Source organism: Tiliqua scincoides, chromosome 1 (assembly GCF_035046505.1).
Source record: "Tiliqua scincoides isolate rTilSci1 chromosome 1, rTilSci1.hap2, whole genome shotgun sequence".
NCBI classification, from domain to species: Eukaryota; Metazoa; Chordata; class Lepidosauria; order Squamata; family Scincidae; genus Tiliqua; species Tiliqua scincoides.
The window spans coordinates 16,686,045-16,709,066 of record NC_089821.1 but is presented as its reverse complement, the minus strand read 5'-3'; the positions used below and the strand labels follow the sequence as shown (position 1 = coordinate 16,709,066).

The 23,022-nt window shown below is 42.2% G+C and overlaps 2 protein-coding genes across 3 annotated transcripts in view; one reads left to right on the top strand and one right to left on the bottom strand.

The window, feature by feature from the left end:
- Nucleotides 1–945: 945 nt before the first annotated feature.
- SNAP23 (synaptosome associated protein 23) lies at nt 946–20,444 on the bottom strand. 2 transcript variants are annotated; one of them, XM_066631061.1, is made up of 8 exons: nt 20,313–20,444; nt 8,269–8,375; nt 7,709–7,750; nt 7,025–7,073; nt 6,316–6,433; nt 3,492–3,644; nt 2,695–2,839; nt 946–2,379 (listed from the first exon to the last, which is right to left on the bottom strand). In XM_066631061.1, the coding sequence occupies exons 2-8, from the start codon at nt 8,323–8,325 to the stop codon at nt 2,317–2,319; spliced, it is 627 nt and encodes a 208-aa protein (XP_066487158.1). In that variant the 5' UTR covers nt 8,326–8,375; nt 20,313–20,444; the 3' UTR covers nt 946–2,316. The 2 variants fall into 2 exon arrangements, with proteins under 2 accessions (XP_066487158.1, XP_066487168.1); XM_066631071.1 differs by having other exon boundaries at nt 8,269–8,372.
- A 1,201-nt stretch (nt 20,445–21,645) lies between these two features.
- Nucleotides 21,646–23,022, top strand: part of ZNF106 (zinc finger protein 106) — a 73,635-nt gene continuing 72,258 nt past the window's right edge. Inside the window, exon 1 of the mRNA XM_066630987.1 lies at nt 21,646–21,723. The gene's annotated coding sequence lies outside the window, so the exon portion shown is untranslated. The remainder of the gene's footprint in view (nt 21,724–23,022) is intronic.

Here is a 23,022-nt window from a genome sequence, read left to right as displayed (position 1 = left end):
CTTCAGTGGGGTTGACTTGTGAAAAAGGTAGGCAAATAAATGCCTTGTCATATGAGAAGTGACGTACAATAAGCCAATTTGTTTTGAACTCCTCTCTAACAGAACTTTAAACTAAGGCAGTGCTCCAATTGGGATTTTTAAAACCCGTTAATAGATTAACAAACTCTGTTAACCATGTAAGAGTTAAAATGGTGTTCTATCTTCACATTGTTCTATACCAAATGAAAAGTTTCATCTGAAAAGTTTAAATAGCTTCAAAGTACAAAGCCAACTTTTAGAAAAACATGCCATTTAGTGAACAAATCAGAGTAACCTAAACTTTAACAATTTTCACTGAACAAGTTCTGCTGACTCATATGGGCATGCTTATAAGAACCCTAAATCAAGCCCCTTAATTCTCAAAAGTGAACTAGAGTAGTTTACTACATACACCAAGCATTCGCTATAGAGGACCTACCAACCCAGTCGCATGAAGCAGTGACCTGGGCACACTGGCTTTGGTATATGCAAACTGCCAAGCAGCAGATGAGGTATAGTGCTAAATGCATTCAAATTCAGTCTGAACTCCTCCCACCTACAGATAAAGAACTCCATGGGTGCTAGGGTCCACTTCCAAAGCTCACACAATTCCTCTTCTAGAGACCCACACAGAAGCCTCTGGAAGCTACGTCTGGTTTTTGGAATCAACTTCCTGTGGCTTCTATGGGCTATTCTGAGGCCCAGAGGCCAATAAGAGAGGTTTGCAGCCTAGCATGACCAGGAAAGGCCTCTAGAGGCTCTATGTAAGTAATTGCAGGGAGCCTCCGGAGATACTCAGATGCATGACCCATGGATGGGGAGGTTCCACTATGTAATATATGGCTGCACTACAGGAAGTCAAAATTTTAACAGCTGGGATAAACATCAAGAACAATCTCAAACAAAAATATAAGCAGTGACAAGTACTACTGATTTAAACATCACATATTTAATACAGTCTTGAAGCAGAAATACACATGTTCCAGAAAGATGACAACTATATTTTGTAATGACAACTTCCCAAGAAAAATCACCATGCACTGTCTAGTCATGTACCCAACACAAGTTTTAAAACCCAGTTTTATCCAGCAGCAGTAGCTCATTCAATAGAACTTTAGTTCAATAGAACAGCTTTAGTTCTCATTGCTTAGTGCCCTACTTCTGATATATACCCAGAAAACCTACAATATTGTAAATACCAAAATGCTTTTCAATATTCAGATTGTACTGACTGAAGGGAAGAGTGGATTTCTTTAACAAATCATTACAAAATAATTTTTGATCTGCCTAAAGCGCTATATTTAACTTTGATCAGACACTTAATGCTTACACAAAGATCTTTTTCCAGCAATATGAGTAACTGTGTCAAGGGAGCACACTTTTTTAAAATGAAAAAATGCTGATTTTCAAACAAGTCATGTATTGTGACAGAACCCTACTCATGAGAAGTGCTCTACTCAGTCCCTTGCAAAGTCCTTCAGAGAATGCTTAAAAAAATGAATCCAGAGACCAACGATTTCAAAGCTATGTGAATTTTCCTTATCCCCCCCCCCCAAATCACCATGATGTCCCTCTAGAAAAATCAGAGGGGACTGGAAAAAATGGAGAATAACCCCGCCTCCCAGGATCTGAGATCAAGTTGCTTACACCAATTATAAACAATTCGTAGCAATTTGATTACATCTCCACATCCAGATGAAAATTGCTACAGCTTATAGATTAGAGAGTAGTATACTTTTTATTTTGTATATCAACATGCTTTAAAGTCCCATACCAAAAGTAGTAGTCACTGAACCACATTTCCATGACTGCGTAATAAAAATTTCTACCATCTCCCTATATTGTTTAAGGTTTACTGGTGAAATAAAGCATCTTGTAAAACTTTGGGCAGCTTAATTTAAAAAACAGTGATTTTCATAAACTAATCCACCATTTTAGTGATGACATGCAACATTAAGCAAGGTAATTAAAATCCACCAAGTTCATCCTCTTTTGTTCAGGTGTTGCTTCAGACTATCAACCAGCTATTAAAAAAGAAAGAAAGGAGGGGAGAAGTGACCATGAAAAGTTTCAAAGCCAGAAAAAGCAGCCCTGAGGGTGTATGAAAAGGGGTAAAAAAAAGCTGAATTTGTTATATGGCATTCACAGATACAGAGTCTGTACACATGGAAAGAAGCCTTATGATATATGTCTTGCTTTGTTGTCCTAACCCTGCTACTCTTCTTCTTTGGAAGCTGAGGAAGTTTTGTATGCTGAAAATGGACATTTCAGTTGGATAAAAGGACTGGCAGGAGGTTATTAGTTGATGAGTTTTTTGGCTTTTAGATTGGCTTGGTCAATACGTTCTTTGTTGGTGTCAGCCTGGAATAGAAAATACAGTGAAGATTGCTAGTAAACTAGAAGGATGAAAATATTTGAATCATACAGTTTCATAATTCCTTTAAGAGCTGGCCCAGAACTTACTAGAGAGGCAAAGAGACAGAAAGACAATGACCACAACCAAAGGCACTTGCCACAAAGTCAGGACTGGAAGGGGTGCACAGCAGTTGTTTTATGCATGCATCGGGGTAGGGCCTGTTGTCACAGCCTACAACTGTGAACCAATGCAATGTTAAATTGCCCATTTTGAGACAATGTCCACCAAGATAGAAGCAACAGGGCAGAGATGCTTCTTACCTTCTCGTTTATCCGGTCTATCTGCTTGTTTTGTGAATCAATCTCATTGCCCATATCCAGAGCCATGTGCTTCAGATTTCCCAAGATGTTTCCCACTTGAGTTAAGTTTTCCTCCATCTCATCTTCTCTGGCATCATTTGTTACACTGTTGAAGGTATAAGGAAAAGCCTATAATAAGAAATCAGAGTTCCTTTTTCTTTCAACACCCCATATTGTCAAAATCATTTCAGTTCTACAGTTTGACAAAATTTTGGGTGAAAGGTGATCCACTGCGAGGCCCACAAGCAGAGGCCCTTTTATCAGCCCCTGAAAGCCCAGCCACAGCCCCCTCCAAAAGTTTTTCAGTCTCTCTGCTGCACCGTTCCAGTTTCTCCTTTGGAGAAGAAGCTGGAACGGTGTGGCAGGGAGATGGAAAAGCCTCGCCACATCCACTTCAACTCCTTGTGTTCTGAGCCTGCTGAATGAGTTGGCTGAATGAGTTGGCTGGCTCAGAATGTGGAAGTAATTGGTGGTGACATCACCATATCACTGTCAATTACTTCTGGGTTGGCACAGCCTGGGTCATGCAAGGGTCATGCTGCCCCCCCCCAGGTGCCAAAAGTTGGACCGCCCTGGTCTAAAGCCTAGAATCAAATTCTTATGTGTACTATGACTGGAAAGTTTATTAATAGTTCCTCAGAGTGACTTGGGTTGGTAATGGGCTTCTCAAACTATTCAAATGAACCCATTATTGTTTCAGAACAAAATGTTAATTCTCATAGAGTCCATAGGAAGAAGGAGGAGATGAAGCATCTTACTGAGTGATGTAGCCTCCAGTTGTTCCTCCTGAGGTTTGTTGTTGATACCCTACTACACGGCCTGGTTGTTTAGACACTACATGATCTGCTGAATTCTCTACACCATCACCCCATGCTGACTTGTATGACTTGCTAGATTCAAAGTTCTTTGTCCTGCAAGAAAGAGACAAAATCACACATAATTATATCAAAGACACCAAGCATGTATCTTTATGATACACATTTTCAAATGCTTGTTTGTTGTATTCAAACTAAGATGTTTGTATCCAAAGTGATGTTAAGCAGCATGATTTTACATTAGAAGTGATCCTATACAAGAAAGTAAAAAGATTCTAATGTTATGAAGTTCAAAAAAATAATTATGAAGATTAGACTTAATATTGCCACCAGTGGCTGCCATATTAAAGAAGGTAAAGTGAACAGCTATCAGAAAGATAAGTTACACTGATCTGAAGAAGTTCAGAACATACAGTGTATTCCCCAGTAGTGACATTTGGGGGACAGACCAACAGAATATCAGTATACTCAGAAATTCCACTAGTGAATGACCAAATTCTACCTCTGCATCACATTTGACTCATCATTAGTAAGGTTTTACACTTGTAGCAGAATGGTGCCTATATGAAACATTAACTTTCATTACAAATGGAGCTTTGCAATTCCAAATTTACTTATGCTACATTTGATTGACAAGCCTGCACCATGCCATTTTTTGAAATACGCCCCAAACACTTCCCAACTGTACAGTAGGCCTAGCCAAATATCAAATAGTTGTAGTTTTGGGGATACTACACCTCTGGTTCAAATCAGGACAGAATATCGTAACAATCTACAAACAATATGACACATGTACAATACAACTATAGACCATCACAAGATTGCTTGCATGTTAAAAAAAGCATGCACATGCAAACATGCACCCAGTTAGAACATCACCTTCTGATAGCTGGTTAACAGTACAGGCTGCTTCATAAGACTGCCCTTTTCCTAATGTCCACTTTGATCAGTTAATCGATTCCAACCTCTGGTGTTAAATCTTCATTTTAATAAGCAAGGTAAAGTGGGGTGGTTAGAAAGAGAATGAGAAAAGAGTGAACAGTAAGACTAGCAACCAGATAAATAGTTGTTAGCAAACAGGCTATTTTAAAGTACAACTGGGATTGTACCTGTGACTAGTAAAAAGCAGCTTCAAACAGAAGGAGAAGAAAAAGAAATAATTTGAGTGCTATATCCCACCCACTTGGGCCATCCCAGGACTAGAAAAAGAAAGCAACACCACAATGTAGCCTGATTAACTATAAAGGAAGGAATTTCATTAATTTTTGTCTCTTGAAATCATACTGTTCCTCCTTCATTTGACTGAACTATAATTTTCTTTAACGCATTTGATTCCAAGTCCATATTCACCTCCAAAGTAAAAATTCACCACATATATGGAACTCCCACAAAAACCCTCAAACTAAGAATTCCCTGTAAGAAACAGTGAGACTATGATAGTAAGAGGAAGAACAGATACTTATCACACCTTTTCCTTAACATTCATAGTACTTGCATGTATAAATTTCTTGCTGCTAGTCATTAATTGAAAAAAATATTTGCCAAGCACCAGGAGTTATTTAAAAAACAATGATTAATATACATTTTCAAATCATTAAAGCTAATTGAAAAATGCCATGCAAGCTGATATGATTCCTTCCCCCCCCCCAAACTACTAGTTTCAAACAAGTTGTACTACTATAGTTATACAGGTTCAACCTCTGTCGAACATCTGTGTACAGGTTATACACAGATTTTTTATATATGGATTTGACTCAACACAAATGGCCACTGCCAATGAGAAGGAATGTGCTGATCTCTGGAGAAGGGGAAAAATATATCTCTTTAAAAATCAGTTTTAAGAAACAGCTTTTCTTATTTTTGTAGAGAGACAGTCATGCCAACGATCATTCCATTCTTCAGCTGAGCCAGGCAAAGGCATGGGGTCCTTTGCATTTCTAATTGCTGACTACTTCTCTACAACAGTAAGAAAAGCTGTTTTTAAACCACAATTGTAAAGGAACACACTTTTTAATTTTTTAAACTGCTTTTATTTAACACATTTTATGGTATCAGCAGGCAGTCCCAGAATCAAATGCCTGAGGATGTCAAGGCACGACCTTATAAGGAGCAATGGAGAGACAAGAAACCTGGAAGTGCGTCTTTAAATCTATTTTTCCACAGATTTTTTTTATCCACTAGGGGTTCTGAAACAGAACCCCACTGGATAACAAGGGACAACTTGTATTATCTCTCCCCAGTACTGAAAAAGATACTGAAAAGGATAGGAATCTCAAACTCGTTTCATACATCAGGTCAAATAGCATTCATTGTACTTGCTGAAGGCTGGAAGTAATGTCATTAAGCAGGAACTGATATCATTAAGCAGATGATGACCAAAAAAAGCACTTTTTTCTCACCCAAGAACTCATTAGCTGCAAATGACAGCTTATATGCATATCTTGATCTTATTTTCAAGATATGGGAGAGCTCAATTATCACACTGGCTGCCCTTTCAGCAGTGCTGTTTCTGCTGAAGCATCGGCAGAAAGTGCAGCTCAGCAGCTGACATTAGCCGATGGTAGTGCTGGGAGAGTCCAATTATCACACAGGTCAGATAAAGAGTTCCCGAAGGTCATATTTAGCCCTCAGGCCTTATGTTTGACACACCAGGCCTATCCTGGAGCACTCCAGTGAAATTCTTCCAACTTGTAAGCTTCTAAATGATTTCCCAAAGGGCTGGCTTTTCTTCTTGAAAAAAGAACAAACCAGCTTTTAACTAACTAACCTATTGCAAGGACAGACACAGAGACCACAGCACTTGTTGAGCTCTGTCAAGTTCTTCTCAGCTTCTCTCATGTCTTTGTTTATCTGGTCCATGCCTTCTTCTATACGGTTTAGCTGTTCTAAAAGAAAAAAATTTCTTAGATACCTTACATGCTACAAGACACAAAGTATTTCTGTTTGGAACTTTGTATTCAAAATGCTTGCAAAAGATTACTTTTTGGTGGGGGTGGGGAGAACAAAATACATAAACAGTTTTGGAGTTCATGAAAGTACAACATTTTTCAAACCCATTGGCATGAACATAACATAAGAACAGCCCCACTGGATCAGGCCATAGGCCCATCTAGTCCAGCTTTCTGTATCTCACAGTGGCCCACCAAATGCCCCAGGGAGCACACCAGATAACAAGAGACCTGCATCCTGGTGCCCACCCTTGCATCTGGCATTCTGACATGAATGTGAATATCTGTGCCCACCTCTTGAATTCTTTATTAGAGGTGGTTGTTTCCTGTGAGTAAGATAGGATTACAACCCAAGTCTTACTGAACACAATGAGCTTCTGAGTAAAACAATTATGGTTTTCAAACACCTCTATTCATTAGTCATGTGTTCCAGATCTGATTACTTGTCAACAAATACTAACCCATAAGATGAATACTTCAGATTATCCAAGCCTTCACACCATTCTACACCACACATGCAAGACTCACCCCCTTGTTCATCTAGCATGGTGATCGTTTTGATTCCTGTATCTTGGGACTGTAAGGAAAAGAGACTTCATTAATAGGAAATACAAAACAGGTTTGGATACAAGAGCTCAAACTACAAAAACAGACTCCCAAGTACATAATTAAGTGAAACAATAAAGAGCACTAACACAACATGTAAAAATATGACCAAAATACTACAAAAGATTCACAATATGGATGCAAGTACCCAACAGCTCAAGAATGTTGTACTATTTACAGCAGTCTTAAATATGAAAGGACAGCTGCAACCTTACTGCCTCACATATTTTTATGACTCTTGGTAAACATGAGACAATTCAAAGCTTACAATAGCAAGAGATTATTATTAACTTTATTTCTACCCTGCCTTACTCCCTGGAGGGACTCAAGGCGGCTCAAGACAAGTTGTGTTGCACCATCAGGTATACTGCAAAATCAAGCTGCACCTTCCAGCTGGCTTGTTTATCTGCTACATTGTATAAGCAAGTGTTGAACTGCAAAAAGTTGTCCAGACAAGGGGTATTGTTAGGTTCCTACACAGTTTCAAATGCACCCATAGAGCTCTTCTATAAAAGACCCAGAGACCCAGGTATGCTTTTTAAAATTGCAAAGTGACTGCAAGAATTAACAATTTGTAATCTCTCCCCCCGCACTCCACTTCCTTACCTCAATGGCCAAGCCAAGAATCCTTCTTGTACTTTCCAGTGACTAAAAATAAAAAGAGATTTCTTCTCAGGTATACAGTCTTTAAGGACATTTTAAAATCATGCTACAATTTTTCACATTTTCATACTGCCCTTCCTCCAAGGAGCTCAGGGTAGTGTACAGAGCTCCTTCTCTCCTCTAGCCCTCACAACAATCCTGTGAGGAAGGTAAGGCTGATAGTGTCAGGCCTAAGGTCACCCTGGAAGCTTCATGCCTGAGCAGAGAGATTTGAACTTGGATCCTCCAGGTACAACTCTCAAACCACTACACAGCAACAAGTGGTATATCCCTGTATCTGGAGCTAGGTAAGTTGGTTACAGCATTCTTCTTGCTTGGCAGTATGCTCACTTTCTAAATGTAAAGTTTCAAAATAAGCTTTTTCAGTAGCATAAAAGCACTTTCGAGGAGCCAATCTCTTTATTTTGAGTAGTTTCAAGCATCCTAGTTTTCATCAATCTGAGGCATGTTTTCCACTCAATAAGCATAGGGGAAATCAATGCTCTACTTTCAGAGGTATTTACCTCATCTGTAACCTGATGGGCCCGCAGCTGAATTTCTTCAGGTGTCAGCTCAGTCATGATGAACACTTATTCCTGGTATTTGACCATACATAAACATGGGATTTCTTCTGTAACAAAAAAAAAAAATGCATCTTTTACAGTGGCAGAATCCTGACTGAATATTCAAATTTTAAATGTAAATTAATTATTTTTTCCCCCAGCCCCCAACACAGTGTCAGAGAGATGATGTGGCCCTTCTGCCAAAAACTTTGGACACCCCTGCTTTAGCATATAAACCCTCTCACAATTGCTGATTTGGCATCCTGAAAAATAACTCCAACTTACTTCATCCTTAATACTGACTGCAAATATTAATCTTAATTCTTATACCACAATTCATACAAAGTTATCAACAGGTGCAGAAAATACAAGTGTTACAATGACAACTTCTTTAAATAAATAACACACCACAATTGTGTACACATATTTTAAATCAGATTTCATTCAAATGTTATTTCCCTATACTTGGGCTTCTGAAATACTTTCAGAAGTATTTGCACTGCAATGACACTTCTCTTGGGCTACTAATATCAAGCTAATGTAATTAACTGTCCCCACCCCCCATCACACTTCAATAAAATTTCACACCAGGGAACTGACAGGCAAGCAACCCTGGAATAAATGCCTGCTTCAGTCAGAAGGGGATAGGAATCAGGATGCAGAAGTAATCTCATGAAGAAAGGGTGGAGCTGCTGATCTGCAGGATCCTGTACTGTTGACAAACTATTAAGTCAGGGCTTCTGTATTTTTTTCTTGCAAGTACAGCTTCCTCCCAGGACAGCTGTTATGTGTGGGAGGGTGGTTCACTACAGTCATTTCTGAAACAAAGGAAAGGCATCTCTAGTTGCTGCTGCCTGGTCTCTGCTTTGGGCCCTCCTTGTTCAACCTGCCAGGGCCCAGATACACCCTATTGCTGGCACAATGCTGCTTCAATCATCTCCCAGTGGGGCCAGGTCTAGCAGAACAGTGCTGCACAGACCCCATGGCAGCAGTGATACTTCGCATACATGTAGGATCTACAGGGTCAAATACTGCCCATCATATCATGAAATATCAGTTGAAAAGCACAGTATTAAATACAATGAACTACTGCACAGAAAGATGAGGAAGCTAAAAACAATGGGGAAAAGGGAAGAAGATCACTCACACCTAATAGTTTGGACAAGCAAAACTTTAAAGTACAGTAACGTAAGAGTTGCAACATAATTTAAAATGCTGCTCAAGTCTTTAAGCCAGGGATTAAAACACACTGTAGGATCTAGTCCCAACATTTCACTTTGATCTGTGGAAAGCATCTTCAGGGGTTTAAAAGAATTTGTATCATCTGTTAGCTGGCCACCAGCTTAACTGCCAGCTCCTGCTTGAATTTTTAAAGACGTACTAACACTCTTTGTCTGTTCATTAACACTTCCTATATAGATTTCTCCTCAAATCTTTATATTCTAGTATATTTGAGTGCTGGAAGCCAGGTATTACTTATATTGAGAGTCTTTTCTTTTTTGTTCATATTGTTTTTAGGTTTTTGAATTTCAATGGCTTCTCTATACATTCTAGTATGGTATTTCAGTGGCCTCTCTATACACTCTAGTATGGTATTGTTGCACTGTAGAAAGAACCTGAGCCTGATTAAAATTTGGTCACCAGTTCTCACAGCATGCTCTAAGAGCTGATTAGCCAAACACAGACCAGGGACAATGACTGAGTGGAGAAGAGACAAAAACAGGAGGAAACTAGTGCCGAAAAGTATAGTTCATGCTACATCTGAGGTAGACTTATTTTCCTCTAGAGTCCGGTGACCCTCTTTCTTAAATGTACTCCTCAAATTACTCCTTAAAGTAAAAAAAATTTCTCACTGGAACTTTGGTTTCTAATACCCAAACAATACTTTACCTCTTCAGCATAACCAATAAATCAAAAGTGAATGAGGAAAAAAAACAAGTCATCTTCCTATCAAAAAAAAGACAGAGAAATGTAAAGCCTCCTTTGTACATAGCACTTCTACTTCTCAAATACATTTCTAGTTAAATAAAAACAGAAAATCTCACACTGCCTTCAAGCATTCGGGGCCAGTATTTAGACTTGCATCAATATTTTTTATGCAAAATGAGTTTTCAGTTTCATTTACCATAATCTAACGAAGATGAATTAGATGTTCTTCTACATCTGATTTGGCAAATATGGATCATCAGTGTGTTTTAACAGAATGACAACACACTCCATGAGTTTACTATCTATTAAGATTGTGGGATACCACCAGCAGTAGTTATTTCAGCTCTGAACACCTGCCCTGTTTTCCCCATGGTTTTACACACAATTTTAACAGGAGTTAGGTACACGATTCAAACACTCACTTCAGAAAATGGTTTCTGAACTATTTTACTCCCAAGACATTTAGCAAAAAGCCTGGCAGCATTTTGCACCAACTGAATTTTCCAGGCCATTTAAAGACTGCACTACACAGAGAGCATTGCAATAATCTTGACTGGAAGTAACCAGGGGATGGATTTCCGACACAAGAGCCAGCTTCTCCAGGAAATGTTAAAATTGGCAAACCAGACAAAGCCGGTTCAGCTTAAAACTTTATCAAAAGTAAAATAGAATGCAAATGCTTAGTAGCACAATAGTTGGAAAGCCAATCACACCATTATCCGTATAATACCGCACTCATGATTATATCTAGAATTTTCTTACAGCAGAAAAACTAATACTTTGCACTAAGAAAATGGAAGCCCAAACAAAAGCATTACTTGGCATCTCATCCTGTCTCCTCTTATCAGCTTCCTAAATAAGCAGCAAGAAAAATTGTTTGAAGGCCACGGTATCAGTATGCTCATTGTTTTACTTGAAAAAGTGCTCCTAGCCAGGGAACCCTTCTACTAAATTCACATAAATGCAATATTTACAAAGCTGCATTGCAAACATTCAGAATTTTTTCAGGAAGCTAAGGGAGTTAAACTGTTATACAACTGATTTCACTTTGTAGTTCCTACAGGCATCTATCTGAACTGAGCTGATCAAAATTTTATTAGGAGACCACAGAAATGTCCGATTCAACTGAAAAATTGATCACCTACTGAGAACCAGATACACTGTATTGCCCATTGTACAATGCAGCCTCTCATGGACTAAACTCAGTTTCCCATTAGATAAAGAAAAATAAGTGTAAGTAAGGCTGCTGCAAGAGAGAACTTAAATTCAGTTATGTCTACATGTGCACCATTGTTTTAAACAAGTAGACAATACAGACTTAACATCTGTATACCTCAAAAACTTTTCACAAAATTGCCTTTGAGTATATTGGATGCTGCCTATCAAGGTAAGAGAGAAAGGTATTGCAGAATTTAAGTCCCAAAGTTTTAATTTAAGCTCCAAAGGGCAGCCCTGAACTAGAAGACTTTATGTTAAATTCCTCATTGACCTTTATACAACAATCCTCAGAATCAGTTTCTTGCCTTAAAAAAACCACTTTTGTCAGATTATAGCCCTGTTTGCCAGTGCTCTTAAGATTTTGAAAAATATAGAGGTAGTACAGGTGGAGCCTCTTTATTTGCAGAATTTCTATCGCAAATCTGGCTCAATGCGGGTCCCCAGGATCTGTGTGGAGCCAGACTTGGCCCCATCTTCTAATGCCTGTGGAAGCAACACGCAGCCTCCATGAACCAAAGAGAAGCCTCTCTGGAGGTCCTAGAGAGGCACTTCCAGTTTTTGCCTGAACACCGGAAGTGCCCTTCTAGGACCTCCGGAGGCCATTCTGAGACTGTGCATGGCCTCCACGGGCCTCAGAACAGCTCCGGACGTGAGTAGAAGAAGCCTCAAGTCATGTTCAGAGCTGGATGGACCCCAAATTTTGCCTAACTTGGTTTCACGCGAAATTCGGTATTTGAGCGGGTTCCAGGAACAGAAACCCTGAATAAGGAGGGTCTACCTGTAGTCAATTGTGCAGGGGATGACTGTAACTGACATGTATTACAAGTCTGTATGAACCAATGCTTGATTACTTGCATTTTATACTTTGACATACTGTATTTCTTTTTGCAAAAAGATCTCTGGCCAAAAACAACAAAGGATATCTAAAGCAGTCAAACTCTACTTACCTGCACCTATCTTAAAGACACATAGGACAAAGTTATATTTTTAAACAAGACATGTTATTTTTTCCAATTGACATTGTATATACAGAAGTTCCCCTACTTAAGAACGTCTAGGATATAAACATGCCTGGTCATATGTTCATTGATGACTTTAGCGCTCATTCCATAATGTATTCCAGTAAGCTCCGTTAGTCCACTTTTCAAGTACAGGGCACAATACAGAGTACCATAAATACATTTTTTTGTCATATTTCACAACATGTTCACTATCAATGACAGCAATGCTGGTTAAAAACAAAACAACTTACAGATCCTTGGAACCTGTTCTTAAGTAGAGGAGCTTCTATAAAAGGGAAACTCCCTGAACCAACTTGTGACTTTAAACTATGAAGCTGTCCAAACTATGCCTAGTAACAGAAATACCAACTTCCTGAAGCACCAACAAGCTTCTTGTGTAAATATGTCATTAGTGACCACATACTTCCTTGTTTCTCAAACAACTTTTTCTTGCTCCTAAAACAAAACAAGACCCCAATTATCTGAAGTGGTGCAGTCTCTATAATACTGTAAGAGAATGCATATAAACAGTACCAACTTGCCAAACTACAGTCTCACAATTGTCCAATAACGAATTGAGTCATAAATGACTGATAACCAAAATGAAAAATATACAAGGCAGTGGAATACTACAAACAAACAAAACAATATGCATGTCAGTGTAGTGTATAAACCAGTGTTTCTCAAACTGTGGATCCAGACCCACTAGGTGGGTTGCAAGCTAATTTCAAGTGGGTCCCATTCAAGTTCAATATTTTATTTTTAATATACTGTATTAGGCTTGAAGCTACCATGACATGTAACTTGCATTTGGGGAAATGTTATAGACCTGTGCTTTTAACAAGCTACTATGTATATTCTTTTAACAATGATAGTCCATGGGACTTACTCCTGGGTAAGTGTGGGTAGGGTTGCAGCCTAGGATTGTTAAAAATTTTCCTGCTTGATTTTGTCACTTCCAGTCATGACATCACTTCTGGTGGGTCCTGACAGATTCTCATTGTAAAAAGTGGGTTCCGGTGCTAAATGTTTGAGAACCACTGGTATAAGCTATTGACTGCCAACCAATATAAACAACCGTGCAATATACAGGATGTCTAAAAATTGTATTCATGCTTTAATGAGCTTTAATTCATACATACTTTATGGTAAAAATCCTACAACACTTGAACTTGTAAGGGAAGCAGGTGAAGAGATATGTGGCTCACATGTTGGTTGAGGGCTGCAGATCCCTTAGTCAATTATATCAGTGGTGTACAGCCATCATTGGGGAACATGTCGATCACTTAGTCTAATTCAGGGATGCCCAAACCCCAGCCCTGCGGCTGCTTGTGGCCCTCGAGGACTCCCAATCTGGCCCGCTGGGAGCCCCCAGTCTCCAATGAGCTCTAGCCCTTCGGAGACTTGCTGGAGCCTGTGCTGGTTTGATGCAACTGCTCTAAGCGTGATGGCCAACTGTTCAACCTCTTGTGTGAGCTAAGGGACGAGGGCTCCCTCCACTGCTTGCTGTTTCATGTCTGTGATACAGCAATGGCAAGGCCAGCCTCACTTTGTGCAAGGCCTTTTATAGGCCCTGAGCTATTGCAAGACCTTCATTCGTTCATATAAGTTCCATCTCTAATGTATTTATTTATGTAAATTTATCCAATTTTGAAATGCAAATTAATTTTTTTCCTGACCCCCAACACAGTGTCAGAGAGATGATGTGGCCCTCCTGCCCAAAAGTTTGGACACCTCTGGTCTAATTTATTAACTAATTTAATTAACTGGGTCAAGCAACTGTTTGCGTGCACTATATGCAGTATGCGTATGAATTACAGCATAAAGAAATTTGACACTATAAAGCAGGCGTGCCCAAACCCCCGGCCCTGGGGCCACTTGCGGCCCTTGAGACCTCTTAATGCGACCCTCAGGAAGCCCCCAGTCTCCAATGAGGCTCTGGCCCTCCGGAGATTAGTTGGAGCCCACACTGGCCTGACGCAACTGCTCTCAGCATGACATCTTGCATGAGCTGTGGGATGAGGGCTCCCTCCACTGCTTGCTGTTTTACATCTGTGACGCAGCAGTGGCAGTGAAGGAAAGGCCAGACTTGCTTTGTACAAGGCCTTGATCTATTGCAAGTCCTTCATTCATTCATATAAGTTCATCTTTAATATATTCATTTATGCAAATGTATTCAAATTTTAAATGTAAATTAATTCTTTTTTTTCCTGGCCCCCAACACAGTGTCAGAGAGATGATGTGGCCCTCCTGCCAAAAACTGTGGACACCCCTGCTATAAAGTGTTAGTACATTTTCTTAAGACAACCTGTACCATGGCTAGCAACCTAAAGCAGCAATGACAACACAACAGACTGTTGAACTCTTTCTATATACCTGAAGAGCTTAATACCAAAACTACCCGTTGGCAACCTTCAGTCTCGAAAGACTATGGTATCGCGCTCTGAATGGTGGTTCTGGCACAGCGTCTAGTGTGGCTGAAAAGGTCGATTTGGGAGTGACAATCCCTTCCACACTGGGAGCAAGTGCAGTCTGTCCCTGGTCTGTCTCCCTGGCTATGGGCCTTCCTTCTTTGCCTCAGACTGTTGGCCAAGTGTCTCTTCAAACTGGGAAAGGCCATGCTGCACAGCCTGCCTCCAAGCGGGCCGCTCAGAGGCCAGGGTTTCCCACCTGTTGAGGTCCACTCCTAAGGCCTTCAGATCCCTCTTGCAGATGTCCTTGTATCGCAGCTGTGGTCTACCTGTAGGGCGCTTTCCTTGCATGAGTTCACCATAGAAGAGATCCTTTGGGATCCAGCCATCATCCATTCTCACAACATGACCAAGCCAACGCAGGCGTCTCTGTTTCAGCAGTGTATACATGCTAGGGATTCCAGCTCGTTCCAGGACTATGTTGTTTGGAACTTTGTCCTGCCAGGTGATGCCGAGGATGCAACGGAGGCAGCGCATGTGGAAAGTGTCCAGTTTCCTCTCCTGTTGTGAGCGAAGAGTCCATGACTCGCTGCAGTACAGAAGTGTACTCAGGACGCAAGCTCTGTAGATCTGGATCTTGGTATGTTCCATCAGCTTCTTGTTGGACCAGACTCTCTTTGTGAGTCTGGAAAAGTGGTAGCTGCTTTACTGATGCGCTTGTTTAGCTCGGTATCGAGAGAAAGAGTGTCGGAGATCGTTGAGCCAAGGTACACAAAGTCATGGACAACCTCCAGTTCATGCGCAGAGATTGTAATGCAGGGAGGTGAGTCCACATCCTGAACCATGACCTGTGTTTTCTTCAGGCTGATTGTCAGTCCAAAATCTTGGCAGGCCTTGCTAAAACAATCCATGAGCTGCTGGAGATCTCTGGCAGAGTGGGTAAAGAAATCAAGTATTAACACCATCAGTGCTAACACCAGAATGCTGGAGCACCCAGGAGCAAAGCCTTGTCCTGGTCACTCCATGATGGTTCACTGAGTGCTAGCACTGCCACCAGTATTGAGGGTTCAGAGACTGGCCATCTAATGGGCATGAGACTAGTGCCAACCCTTACCTATTCCCCCCCCCCCATGACAGCTGTAATAGTAATGAGAGGTCAGTAACAGAGCTATCCATGAACAGAAAACACTTCTGCTTGTAAAGGAAAGGGTGCTAATTTTCCTTTCCAACTTCAGTCCTTCATATTTCTTTCAATCCTGTTCCAGCAGTCATTCCAACCTTTAAGAAAAACTTTTCAGCAATCATGAATGGCTACAGGAAAATAATGGGGAGGGAAGAACCAGGTGCACAAATGAAAGTTGGTACATGGCCCTTCACATATTTATACGCAAGCTAGGATGATGAAAGACTATGCATCGATTATAAAGATTATCTATTATGCACTAGACACTATATAAAAGTAAGGAGCAAGGTTCTGCATGCAGATTCAAACACTAGAAACAAATGACAGGAACTGAAGGAAGGGTGAATTTTACACTAGCTGGAACGAAGTAGAAGGAAGAAGGCATCTAAATCAATCTAAATCTAAATTAGTTCTCACACATTTAGCACTGGGACCAACGTTTTAGAATGAGAATCTGTCAGGACCCACCAGAAGTGATGTCATGACCAGAACCGACGTCATCAAGCAGGGAAAATTTTTAACAATCCTAGGCTGCAATCCTACCCACACTTACCCAGGAATAAGTCCCATTTACTAGCATTGTTAAAAGAATATACATAGTAGCTTGTTAAGAATACAGGTACGTAACATCTCCCCAAATGCAGTGACATACCATGGTAGCATCAAGTCTAATATATTAAAAATAAAATATTGAAATGAATGGGGCACCTCCTGAAATTGGCTCGCGACCCACCTAGTGGGTCCCGAGCCACAGTTTGAGAAACATCGATCTAAATAATACAAACCACCAGCTATAAGTAGGAAAAGAATAAAACAAAAGTCAAGTAGTATATCAAAAAAGAAAAGCCACTTTTTCAATCACCTCTTAGTGAAACAATGGAGTGACGTTGAAAAGTTAAGAGAAGGAAGTTCCACATCCAAGAAGCTACACAAGAAACAAATGTTAAATAGTATATGGGCCTGAAGGTTTAAAAAAAGATTAGCATACAGACAGACATAAGGAACTAGAGAGAAAGCAGCTGTTGAGACAAAATGAGAGATATAAAGGTTACGAGAAGTTTCTTAACAAACAGCGGTATGATTAAAGTATAAGGTGAGAAATGCACTGCTCCAATTGGTTAGAATGGCCATTAATCACACCAGGACAAAGAGTGGTGTGATGAATCAGTGCTAAAAGAAGCTATATAATAAGAGGTATGACTGTATTGCTTTGCCACTATCTCTGAAGAATCCAATAAAGCTATTTTGGAAAATACTTTTAGATCTATATAATCTTAGAAAGCAGTTATCAAGGTCTGGTTGATAACTGGCTGGTTGGAACACCAATGTGGATGTGTTAGGTAGACCTTATGGCTCAAAAATGTTTTAGAGTAAATAACATCTACTGAACAAAGAGACACCTTTTAAACTGTTGCTCTCCCCCACTAAATATAAGAGGACAACTGCCGCTCTTCACTTCAGCATAGCTTCTTTTCCAGTGGTGTCTCTTCTGCACCTAGAATGTGAGCCTGCTAGTACACAGAACCATTTGTTTTGCTATATAAACTGCTTTATGAACTACTTTGTTGAGAAGCAATATATATTCTTAAAAATAAATCAATGAAATAAGATAAGCAATACTGAGGGCCCACTCCTATCCAACTTTCCAGTACTGACACAGACACAATGCGCAAGAGCAGGTAGACGAACACATGGATAACAACTAATGTAGCAAACAGCTATTTATGTGTCAGCATCCAAATTGCTAGTGCTATGTGTGGGGCATGAAGTGAGTGAATAATAATGTAACACTAAGGTGTGATTGCTTATGGCAGCCTTATAATTTCCTGATTATCTTAGAACAGCCATTTTCAACCAGTGTGCTGCGAACGGTCTGCAGGTGTGCCACAGGAATTTGGGAAAGCTCATTTATTAGTAAGGTCATTGGGGGATACAAGTCCCCCACTGGCAGCATGGTGTGCCTTGTCAATTGTAAAAAAAACCTGATGGCATGCCTTGAATTTTAGTACCTTGTCAATGTGCCATGAGACCAAAAAAAAGCTGAAAATCACTGCCTTAGAGACTATAAGGCGATTACCAGAACAGGGTTTCCTTCACGTCATAAGTAATGTTGTATTTCTTTCTCAAAAAATCTGCTATTGCATGGAATATACAGGTTGTCAGGATCTGTAGTTTGAGCACTTAAGGACCATCAATGGAGTGAAGAGCAATCAACACTTGAAAAAATAGAATTTTTTATATTAGAAATTGAAAAATTAGTAAATTAGAAAAAATTGATTAGGGGACAATGGGAAATTGCTCTTTGGTTGGGACACTATCACATGGGCTATGATTCAGTCAAGGAGTGCCATGTGCAGGGAGAGCTGTCATCTACATACAGTGAACCTGAGTGGAAGTGAAAGGAAAACTAAAAGAAAGGGGTTGGAACAGATCAAGTAGTGACATTGTTGCAAGACACAGCAGAGGATGGAAAAACAGGAAGAGGAAATGGCACACTGGAAAGTGTGGGCAGAAATGAACAGTAAGAAAAATAATTACTGGGAAGAAGATAGCCAAGAGACAATTTGGGGGTGGATGTAGTAGTGGAATGATAGGACAAGAGATACACATTAACAGATCATTAGGTAGTGAAGAACTCTGTATTTGAAAAAACCATCAATTCTGGCTACACAGCATAGACGGAAGTTTGGAAATCCCCTGGAAGCCACTGTGTGTTGAATATCCTGAGGAATCTTTACAGCTCATTCAAAATATAATCCTGACAATTAGTTTTACGTACATCAACAGCTTTTAGGACCTTCCCTTCAAATTGAACTACCACATCTGATCAACTGTATCTTCATAAAGAGGATAACTTGACAATCATAAGCAAGCTTGATGAAAAGATACTTTCCACAGCTGAAAGCGGAACATTGGGACTAGTCCCTACACAATGTGCAATAATCCGTGGCTTAGACTTGAAAAACATTTCAAATTATTTTTTTTCAAATTAAGCATTTCAAATTATCCAGCCATGAAAGCCTTAGTATGTTTGTAGCTTGAAATGGTTTGATAACTTAAAGGCAGGTACTATGGTGCTGTGTGTCTGTCTTCTAATTGTAGAAAATAAGCTCATGAAGAACTGACCTATATGTATTAAATAATTGATTTTTTGGTCTGTCCTGTTTACACTACCTCTTTTTAGGAAGAGTTCCACATAACAGTTCTGCCTGAACTGTGTATGGGGAAGATAAAGTTCAGCAAGAGAAAGTGCTGCCAATCTGCTAAGAAAACAGAAGAAACAGTATTGATTAATATTGCAGAAGCCATTACTTTCCTCATGGAAAAAGCTCTTGGAGGGTGGCAGCGGCACCAGTACGAGGCTCAGGATGGGCAAGAGGGCTTCTTCTGTGACCAAAAAGCATGCTTTGGAGCTTTGCCCACTGAGCCAACCCTCCTACTGCTATTTGTTGTGTCACGTTCCTGGTCTCGCTGCTAGGTGGTATGTGTGCAGGGGTCCAGTGAGTCCCACCAGACACCATCTCAAGTCCCACTGGTGGTTCACTGGTTGAGAAACACTGATCTACCTGGCTGGACTGGGGAGGGGGAGAGACTTTATTTGTTGTGTGATGTTCCTGGTCTTGCTGCTGGGTGGCAGGTGTCCAGTGAGTCCCACAGACACCAGTTCAAGTCCCACTGGTGGAGAAACCCTGATCTACCTGGCTGGATGAGGGGCTGAGCCAGGGCCTGAGAGAGGGAGAGAGAGCCAAGGCTCCTACCACTGTTTGTCGTGTGATGTTCCTGGTCTCACTGCAGGGGCTCCACCAGGCAGCACCTCAAACACCACCGGGGTGCCCGTACCACTGGTGGAGGAACAGACCTACCAGGCTGGACGAGGGGCTGAGCCAGGCTAGGGAGGGAGGGAGGGAGGGAGAGAACAGCTCTTGGGTGGGTGGGTGCTGGCTGCTCCCCACCGAGGTTCCCTCCGCCGCTCCAGGGGATGCCCGCCACGGTCCTCTGACACACCGAGCTGGATGAGGAAGCGAGCCGGAGTCTGGGAGGGAGAGGCCGGTCCAGGCTGCACTCACGCAGCTCTGGGAGTGGCAGAGACCCCCCGACTGCTCCAGGGGATGCCCGCCCGCATTCCCGGTCCCTCACGGGCTCGGCCACCCCGCGCTGCCTCCGAGGCGCGCGGGAGGCTCGGCCGCCCCTCAGCGCCAGCCCCGAACCCTCCCTCGACGAGCCCCACCCGCCCCCCTCAGCGCAGCCTCCCCTGGGACTCACCCGCGCAGCTCCTGAGGCGAGGAGCCCGAACCACCGCAGCCCCTCGCCCGTCCGGTCCGGTCCGGCCCAGCCCCTCCTCCCGCGTCGGCCAGTCAGTCAGTCGCCCTTCGCACCTCAGGGGCCTCCGCCGCCAAGCCCCGCCCCCTCCCCGTTTCCGCCCGCCTCCGCCCTTCAGCTCCCTCACGGCCGCCACGCCCACTGACCTCCTCTTCAACCGCTGCCTGCTCTGCTACCCGCCCCTCGCGCTTCCCGGCGCCTCATTGGCTGCTTCCGCAGAGGTTGGCTCACAGTTATTGGTAGAAACCGATGCCTGTCAAGCCCTAGCTCCGCCTCTCGCCTCCAGAGTCTCTCAACCGAGAAGACTTCGAACTTATAGAATATTCTCTGTCCTAAGCAGGAAGAAAACTCTACAGCGCCACCTGCCGGCCGGAGGTACTAAATACCTCAAACAAACTACTGTTAGGAAACTAAGGCTGCAATCCTAACCATACTTTCCTGAGAGTAAGTCCCATTGAACAAAATAGGACTTACTTCTGAGTAGACCAGGTTAGGATTGTGCCCTCAATCTCAGCCTATCCAGGGCTGCGTTTCCACAGGTTTAGTCCACTTCCAATGCACTTCTATTTGCCCAAATCATTGGGCCAAATGCATTTAGGAAGAGGTCATTAGTCTGTGGAACTCCCTGCCACAGGATCAGGGTGACCAGATATCATAAGCGCAAAAGAGAACCAGGCACCCCCAAAATGTAGGACATCCAAGAAAAATGTAGGACACGACAAAACAGAAGCTAAAAACCCTCGTATGCTGATTTCACGTGGTTAATTTAAACACTATATTACTTATTATTACATTTAAGACTATATTACAAATACTTTGTTAATTCCAAGAAGGCTCTGCACTGCCTGCTCACAGGGAGGATATTTAAGTTCTTTTCCAGGACATGAGGCTAAAAAAGAGGACATGTTCTGGAGAAATAGGACATCTGGTCTTAGGAAAATAGGACAGACAAGTTAAGCATGTATAGGATTGCAGCCTTACAGTGCAATCCTGTGCATGTCTACTCAGAAGTGCATCCCAGTATAGTCAATGGGACTGACCCCCAGGAAAGTGTGGCTAGGACTGTAGCCTTAGCCCCCAAAACGTGACGCAGAAGCAGAAGCAGCGCCTGATGACTTTGCCAGGCTCAGGGCAGGGTCCTTGTGATAGTCCTATCAAGGCTCAGTCCAACCTGTGTAGTCTTTTGGGGACGGAAACTACAATTCCCAGCATGCAAAGACGAGCAGGAGCCGGCGCTCTGATTGGCTGATCCGCTTTCCGTGTGTGGCGCGGTTCTCTTTTGGGTCGGCTTGGTGAGACCCTGGAGTCGGAAGAGGCGGTTGCTTGGAGATGGGTTTCTTGTGTGGAGGGCAAGGTGAGTGCTGCGGTTGGGGGACTTTTCGCGGTGGACGGAGCTTCAGCTCCAGCATTGAGGCGCCTACCGGGCGTGGAGGGTCCTCCGGGGGGAGTGAAGCCCTTCCCGGCCTGGGGCTGCAGGTGGGGCTTCCAGGGGGTGGGGGAAGGTGTGGGGGCTGCTGAGTGCCTTGCACAGGACAGAGGGAGGATTACACTCCTAGGCACACTTACCTGGAGGTAGGTCCCGTTGAACTCACAGCCCCATCCTAGGCATGTCTACTCAGAAGTAAGCCTTGCTGAACTCAATGGGACTTGCTCCCAGGTAAGAACATAAGAACAGCCCCACTGGATCAGGCCATAGGCTCATCTAGTCCAGCTTCCTGTATCTCATAGCAGCCCACCAAATGCCCCAGAGAGCACACCAGATAACAAGAGACTTGCATCCTGGTGCCCTCCCTTGCATCTGACATAGCCCATTTCTAAAATCAGGAGGTCGCACATACACATCATGGCTTGTAACCCGTAATGGATTTTTTTCTCCAGAAACTTGTCCAATCCCCTTTTAAAGGCATCCAGGCCAGATGCTGTCACCACATCCTGTGTCAAGGAGTTCCACAGACCAACCGCACACTGAGTAAAATATTTTCTTCTGTCTGTCCTAACCCTCCCAATACTCAATTTTAGTGGATGTCCCCTGGTTCTGATGTAATGTGAGAGTGTAAAGAGCATCTCTCTATCCACTTTATCCTTCCCATGCATAATTTTGTATGTCTCAGTCACGTCCCCCCTCAGGCGCCTCTTTTCTAGGCTGAAGAGTCCCAAACACTGTAGCTTTTCCTCATAAGGAAGGTGCCCCAGCCCAGTAATCATCTCAGGACACAATCCTAACCAGGTCTACTCAGAAGTAAGTCCTACTTTGTTCAGTGGAACTTACTCTCAGGAAAGTGTGGTTAGGATTGCAGCCTCCCTTGCTCTCTTTTGCACCTTTTCCTTCTCTACTATGTCCTTTTTTAGATGTGGCAACCAGAACTGAACGCGATACTCCAGGTGTAGCCTTACCATCGAGTTGTACAATGGCATTATAATATTAGCCGTTTTGTTCTCAATACCTTTTCTAATGATCCCAAGCATAGAATTGGCCTTCCTCACTGCTTTTGCACATTGGGTCCACACTTTCATTGCGTGTCACTAGCAGACCATTTCATTGAGTGGCACACTTGCAGACCATTCACATCAGTGTGCCATGGCACAGTAGTTGAAAATGGCTGTGATAGAGTGCCATTTTAAAAAGGGTGTCAGAATGGCAGATGCAAGGGAG